The following is an 8,066-nucleotide window of genomic DNA, read 5'->3' on the forward strand; positions in this document are numbered from 1 at the left end:
ACAGAGACAACGCGAACACGAGTGAAATCAAATTGATGGGGCCTCTTATCAGTTTATTGAGAAGTTTTACTTTTCTTTAAAGTCAGTGTGTGATGCAAGGTATTGTGGTACAGATTAAATTTAAACTTTTTAATTTCACTTTTATGGAAAAAAAAGTATCATTTTTCCTGTTATCACAAGATTTTAAAGTTTCTAAAATTTCACCCTGCTAGGACAATCAATCCCATGGTTTCGTATACCATTGCGTTCTAGTTTAGGGGTCAGCTTTGGCGCACAATTTTGCACAGTCACACCACAAAGCTCTCGCTCAGCCTCAGTCCAAATACGCAACTCGGAAGTGATGTGATTTTATTGAATTTGGCACCGTGACGTGAGCTGAATTGTGTTGATCCATCCTGGAAGCTGCCGAAGAGGGTGAAGTGATAAATTTTGCTACGATGACTCTGCTGGTGGTGTTGGTGTTGTTTATTACTGTGAACTTGTTGAATGCACTTGCGCTGGTACAGCCACCACCGTCGTGCAGTGTTCGGTTTGATGAAATCAGTCGGGGGTTCGGGATTTCCAAGCGGACGTTCAACGGAGTTTCGTACTGTGAATTCCTTGGAGTTCGGTACGCAGAAGCACCCAAAGGTCATCTGCGATTTGAAGTAAGGTGAGTTGCTGATTGTTGGGAGCGTTGATGCTACGAAAGTGTGATTTTTACAGAATCCGGTCTTGTTTCGACCACGAGGGGTGCAGAATTACACCAAATCGGGCAACATTTGTCCCCAGCTGGATGATCTGAACGATGCTACCAAGGTAGTTGGCGATGAGGACTGTTTGGTTCTGGACGTGTATCAACCTGCTCCAAAAGATGAACAGAAACTCCCAGTGTTGGTGTTTGTTCATGGGGGAAGCTTCGCAGTCGGATCATCTACGAGTGATTTCCACGGAGTTGATCTTCTTGTAGAGAATGTAAGTTTGAAAATTAACAAGAAGTTCAAAACTAAAGATCAAAATCTTCCAGGGAATCATCGTAGTCAGCATTCAATACCGATTGGATCCACTGGGATTCCTACAGTCGTCCCAGTTCAACATCAGTGGAAACTTTGGCCTCAAAGATCAACGCACCGCCCTGCAGTGGGTTCAGCAGTACATCCACCTCTTCGGTGGCGATCCCTCCCGGGTAACCCTCATGGGCCACAGCGCCGGAGCAGCTTCCATCACGTACCACCTGTACTCGAACAGTTCCAAAGGACTGTTCCAGCAGGCCTTCGCCCTCGGCGGTTCCATGCTGGCACCGTGGGCCTTCCTGTACAACGCGGACAGCTATTCACGGCAATACTTCCGCGATCTCAACATAACCTCAATCGAACAGCTGAAGCAGGTCGACTTCCGGACATTCTGGAACGAGGACATCATCTACCGCTTCGCCACCGTAAGTTACGGATTCTGCGTCCCCAGTGCCGAGCTGGACCACCCACAAGCCTTCCTCACCGTACCTCCCCAAGATCTGATCCTGCAGAACCCCATCAACGCCGTTCCACTTCTCTTCGGCCAATCCTCAGAAGAGTTTGAGCTGTTCCTCAGTTACGTCCACGATTACTGGATGGGAGAAAACTTCCCCAACATTCACAACGAAACGCTCAAAAGCTTCATCGATACCGTGGTAGACCGGGCGGCGGAACTTGCCGAGCGTGATGGAATCGAACTGGATCGGAACATTTTCTACATCGAACTGGCCAACACTGCGAATTGGTTCTTCCCAAACAAGAACCTCCTGAAAGAGTACTCCCGGAGGGTCCCGGAAAACACGTACTTTTTCCGGTTTCAGTACGATGGGAGGTTCGGCTGGTTCAAACGGGAGTTTCACGAAAAGTTGGCTGGCGTTAAGCATTACGGAGCGATTCATGGGGATGAGCTGGGGTACATTTTCACTCCTTACAATGTTCGAGAAGCGCTGGCGAACAGGAGTGCATTTGAGGATGAATGGAGGGTGCACGAGAGGACAGTCGAGTTGGTGGCAAACTTCGTTAAATTTGGGTGAGTTTTGTGCAGTAATCTTGAAAAACTTCAAATTAATATGATTATCGTTGTTCAGGTCACCAAATCACCAAGAATCTATGCCACATTGGCCACCGTATGATGGAAACTCGGAAGATCCGAAATATTTAAACATTGATCGAGAGTTCGAAGTGCGATCGGATAGGAATAACCTTTACTATTCATTCTGGGGAATCATCTACCGATGTTTGTACTACTACAACTGTAGCGATATCGATGAGCTTTTGTGGCTAGTGGGAAAGGCTGAAAAGCTGTCACAGTGAGTTGGAGTCATGTACTACTGAATTTTAATAATAAAGAAGCTTTAATATTTTTTCACCTTTGATTATTCCTTACATTTAAACTTAAGGATTAAAATGTTCATCAAGTCAAAGTCAAGGGGGATAAACATGAGCTACTCTCTACGAAATCGGCCGATTTTGACCATTTTTATTTTTTGTATTTTTTGATTTGGCTTAAACTTTGTGGGGCTCTTCCCTATGACCAAAGAAGCTATTTTGTGTCATTGGTCTCAATGCAATTTTGGCTGCTGTCCATACAAAAATGGTACGTTAATATTAAAAAATATTTTGAAAAACATCAAATCATAACTAACACTTCAAAAGGGCGTAATATTTAATGTTTGACCCTTTTAAAATGCAAGTCTTGATTTAATTTATTCAAAATATTTTTTTCGAAAACAGTGTTGCAAAAGAAAGATAGAAAAGCAATCAATAGATTATCTCTGCACCAAAAATATCCGAGAGTATAGCGGCCGTCACTATAGCTTGTGAGATCTCTTCTTGTGTCTCGTGATTCCCAGCGATGTCATTCTCTCGCTATCACTCCTTCCCTTTTCCTCAACTATGCGCTCTCACCGCTGAGTCTCTCAATCTCTCCGAAAACTGCAATGAGAGAACGCGAGATGGCGATTAGGAGCCGACCACGCATAACGCCCCTTCAAACTGCGTTTGCAAAATTGGTTTTGTGGTGGCTTTTGTGGTTAAACGCTGTTGCGGTAGGATGATCGTGGAAGCGAGAATGAGAGAGAAAAGGAAAATGTCAATCGCGAGTGTGTAAACACGAAAACGTGTTCGGCTATGTTCGGCGCTGAGAGTTTCAATGAAGAGAGAAGAGCAGTTGTATTTGAGGAATGAATATTCAGGCGAGATAATTGTAGTTGCTGAGAGCTGATATTTTGATATTTTAACAACCCTGTTCGAAAATATCGAAAAATGTCACAAATGTTTCATGTTTTAAAATTGAAAATAGGACCGTTAGTTGCGGAGATAAATAGCTTCTTTGGTCATAGGCAAGACCCCCACAAAGTTTGAGCCAAATAAAAAAATACAAATAAAATCCATTTCCGGTTTTGTTAGAGAATTGCTCATATAATATTTTAAGCTAGGTTTTCGAAATTTCGATACAAAAGAAACAGAAAATGATTTTTTTTTGTTATATCATTTAAGAAAAAGTGAAAATTCACATAAATTGCGAATGTCAATGAATTTATGAAAACAATTTATTTCTTGAACTTTTACGTTTTGTTTCGACCAGTGGTCCCAAAAATCAAAATTTGTTTTAAAGATTATTATAACACTATAAATTACGAGTTTTTTTTTCATTAAAAATTTAAATTTTCTTAAAAACTATTATGTATTGAGAAATTTTGAAGAAAGAGTTTTGAAAAGTAAATACTTGAAACAAAATTTAAAATATATCGGATTTGTTTTTTTTTTGTGTTTCATGATGTTAACAAATAAAAAAGTATGATTTCAAAACTGAAAAAAGTTGTGTTGTTAAACTCAAACTTTATATGGAAATGGAAAAATTGTTGATTATGCTTATATGCTTGGATGATGTATTTAAATTAGTTTTTAAAATAATTACATTTGTTAGAATTAGCATACAAAATAATTGTATGTAAACATTAAATCACAATAAACACCATTTTTTCCAAAGAAATTATGTGGAATTCACTTAAATTGTTATGCAATGAGATTGACTATATTAAAGTTTTAATGAGAATTTGAAATAAAAACTTTTAAACAAAACCATTTTTAGAAAAAATGCATTTTTTTTTAAATGTGATGTTTAGAAGCTTAAGTGTCTTCAGAAGAATTGTTTTAAAAAAGGACAACTTTTAGTTTGGTTGAAATTTAGAGTGGTTCACGATTAGGTTGATTTGTTGAGACAAAGAGGCTTGAATTGGCAAATCCAATAACTTTCTAAAAGAGAAAAAACCTCAAAATTTTCGCTGAACGGTTTGAATTGTAAAATACCAAAATTTAAACCAAGCCAAAAATTTCACTTTCCCATTTACAGTGAATCTCATTTCTAAGCAATTGGATTTTTAACAATTAGCAAGAGAAGAAAACATATACTTTATGTATTTAACAGTCATTCCTGAACAATCATTTTAAAAAATACGAAAATATTTAAAACACTAAAAGAAAATTTTTCAAACAGTGATACGATACGATACAAATACGACAGAAAAAATCTTGTTGCATAGAACAACACATGCCATCTTTATGTTTTTGAATTCAATTTTATAGCATTAAAAAGAAAAGGAAATTGTGTTTTTTTTTATATGAGTCTCAAAAATATTTAAGCAGAAATTTTTAGGAATTGCAGGAAAATAACTAGTGATGAGCAATTCTCTACGATGTAGTCATAAACTTTATCATTTTGACTCACAAAGTGTTGCAATTTACATACTGTTTTTACCCAGCTTCAAACGTCTCCGCCATGAGCGAGCTTTAATGAACTGAAACATCACCAACAGAGTGTCACTTCCGGTGCTTTTCCCACACCCACCACCAAAAAAAAGCTCTTTTTCGCTAGCTTTTTCCTCCCACGCCATTTTCGTGTTGTGCTTTCCAACAGAATTTACCATGTTTATGGCTTCCATGGGTTTCATCTTTCGCCCGGATGCTTTGTCTAGCGGGGTTATTCTTTCATATTCTTCTTCTTTTCTCTTTTTCTTTTCCCAGCATCCATGACAGAATTGTGTCTCTATTAGAACGTGTGAGAGTAACTGTGTCTCTGGGTGTGTGTGTGTGTTCATTTTAGTGTGTCAGAAGCCAGCCCAGGGTCCCATTTGCATACAAATTAGCTAATGCACTTTGGTTATGAAATAATTTGCATGTAGCTGCTGCCGCCATGAGCTACAACTAACGCCATTCCAGCGGGCACCCTGTTTGGTGGTTGAACGTGTTCTGGGATTAAATCTTCTGGGGTCTTTGTGGAGGGAGCGAAACAAGACGCCTGGTGAATTTTGTTGCGCGATGGCACAGGAGGAGGTTTAATGTCAACAAGCGAAACTTTTCAAACATATTTGCAAGCCAAACAACCGACCGTGCCGACATTATTTAGAGGGTAATTGGAATAAATTTCAACTATTAAAAAAAATAAGAGGTTTTAGAAAATACAGACAAAAATGCAAAGCTTATTTTTTAATTTTGTTCGAAATTCAGACTTTGCCAAAGTTAACTTCACCTACTCTTTGCAGTGCAAAACAGCGTGGAAGATACGTGCAAGAAGGCGTATTTAATTTCAACGGTGAACACGACCAACCCACCCACCCATTCAGGTAAAACAACAGGTTGATTGTTGGAAGGAGACACTGCAAGCTGTGTTCGCAGAAAGTTTGACTCCTTGGTGGAACGGAATCCTTACAAGCAAGGATTTGACATTTCACGCCCTGCGACATGTCAGAATTACATAGAAAATTTTCTTTTGACCTTTACGTGGAAACTGGGCTTCATGGATATTATGGACTGTTTGAAGCTGGTTCAAATTAGTTTTTAAAACTTCAAATCAAAATTTGTAAATTGCTTCCAATAAACTCCTCATTAACCAAAGGAAAACCTCAAAGCCCAAAAAAAATCAGCATTGAAGTATTTCGTTTCAAGGCCAGACAAGATGATGATACGATGTTTGGACCCAGCCACGAGCACATGTTGCGCAAATATTTACCGGTTAGAAAACGGATTACCTGCCACTGGAGCGCAACCGGCCGCAGACACCAAAGGAAAAGAAAAATGAGAGAAATGCTCACCACCCTTCCCACCCTACTCAGTGACAGCCGAGTGTGTGATGTATGTATGCCCTCGTGGGAGCTTTTCATTGCGATTATGGGAAGCTTTAGTAAACGAAATAAACGAAAAAAATAAAAATTAAGAATTAAATGAAAATTAAACAAAACAAAACAATCAAAATCTTCAAATCTTCAAATCTTCAAATCTTCAAATCTTCAAATCTTCAAATCTTCAAATCTTCAAATCTTCAAATCTTCAAATCTTCAAATCTTCAACCGATTTCTTATTTGAAAACAGACTAGATATTTGTTCCTATCAAAAAATACATTTGTTCTAAAAAAATTAGGATAAATATTGACATAAAAATTGAGTACAATTAGGCCTTATAGAATATTTTTTTAATTAAAAAACGTTACTTAATCCACCCTTAGGTGGTTGGCGCCTTCCTCACATTTAAAGGGTGCTATCCAAAATGCAAAAAGTGCGTAAATAACACTTAAGTGCTTATAACTTCTGATAGGGTTGTCAGATCTTCAATGTTTTGGACGCGTTGGAAAGGTCTTTTAAATACCTTTCTGAAAATGTATAGCATGACGGGTTTTCTTACAAAAACCACCCTTTTTACAATCTTCCGGACTTTTGTTAAAATCGTTTTTTTTACCATAACTTTTGAAGTATTTAATTAAACTGCATAATTTTTAATAGCGACTTATGTGATCCCAAGACGGATCGAATGACGCCAAAACGAACAAAATCGGTTCAGCCAATGTCGAGATAATCGAGTGACAATTTTTTGATCAACATCCCACCACACACACAGACATTTGCTCAGAATTTGATTCTGAGTCGATAGGTATACATGAAGGTGGGTCTAGGAGGTCTGATTGAGAAGTTCATTTTTCGAGTGATTTTATAGCCTTTCCTCAGTAACGTGAGGAAGGCAAAAAAACAAAAGTATGAAAATTATGTCACCTATGATGTTTTTCATTTGAGAGTAAATATTGTTTAAAAATTCAAAAAAATGTAAGAATTGATGAAAAAAATGCGAAAAAAACTATCCGTGTACCACATTGGAATTTCATTAAAAAAAATCCATTTTTATCTTCTATGAACCCAAACGTGCTGAAAAGTAGGAAATATATTTTGAATTGTTTTCATTTTATTTAACTTTCTGTTTTTCTGTTTGAAGTTTTCTGAAAAAAAAAACATTTGTTTCCTCTAATTTTCAGATCGATTTTGAAGGGGGTGACATAAACTTTGAAAAATATTTGCAACGGTCTCAGATAGAATTTAAATCTGGATTCTTTTCAGATACCGTAAACCGGGGTGACTTTGATAGGATTTCAATTTATTTTTGAAATATTTTCCAATTGGTAAGGTTTTTCTCAAGATTATTATTTTTAAAACATGTACCCAGGCCACACAAAGTCCATGCACCATTATTGAAAAAAAAATCAACAGTGGTTAGGAAATAAGTTACGTTAAAAATTATTAGTTTAAATTTTGGGGTGACTTTGATAATTATAATTATTCTTGTAAAAATCAGATTTAAGGTGTCCAGATTTTATTTTTACGTCATCCCTAAGGATGCTGATATGGTTTTTGAAGAAAAAAAAATGTTTATATTTAGTTAACTAAGTTTATACTTAACGTATAAATTTTAGGTAAAATTGTAAAATAGTCGAAATTTATCCTGAAATTCGTTTAAACTAGTTTTGTTTCTAAAATTATTGATTAATATCGCATTTGAAACTGATTTCGATGCCCGAATCACAAGTTGTCACATTTTACATAAAATTTGTTTAACTTGCATTGCCTATAAATTTGGAGATATTTTAATTGTGTTTGAAAAACATATATTATTTATTATTAACAAATTTATTTTGTCTTCTCTTGGTTGTCCAAAGAATCCGAAAATGCTTTTCGTTTTCCGATTCAAAATCATGTTTATTGAGAAAATCATGACACTTTCTGAAATATGAAATAATGTCTTTCATCAAC

The 8,066-nt window shown here is 36.7% G+C and overlaps 1 protein-coding gene across 1 annotated transcript; it reads left to right on the top strand.

The window, feature by feature from the left end:
• The first annotated feature begins 250 nt into the window (after positions 1–250).
• Positions 251–2,359, top strand: LOC120432586 (esterase B1-like). Its single transcript, XM_039597820.1, has 4 exons — positions 251–647; positions 706–954; positions 1,007–2,022; positions 2,081–2,359. The coding sequence occupies exons 1-4, from the start codon at positions 438–440 to the stop codon at positions 2,304–2,306; spliced, it is 1,701 nt and encodes a 566-aa protein (XP_039453754.1). The 5' UTR covers positions 251–437; the 3' UTR covers positions 2,307–2,359.
• The last annotated feature ends 5,707 nt before the right edge of the window (positions 2,360–8,066 follow it).

This window comes from Culex pipiens, chromosome 2 (genome assembly GCF_016801865.2).
Source record: "Culex pipiens pallens isolate TS chromosome 2, TS_CPP_V2, whole genome shotgun sequence".
Taxonomy (NCBI): Eukaryota; Metazoa; Arthropoda; class Insecta; order Diptera; family Culicidae; genus Culex; species Culex pipiens.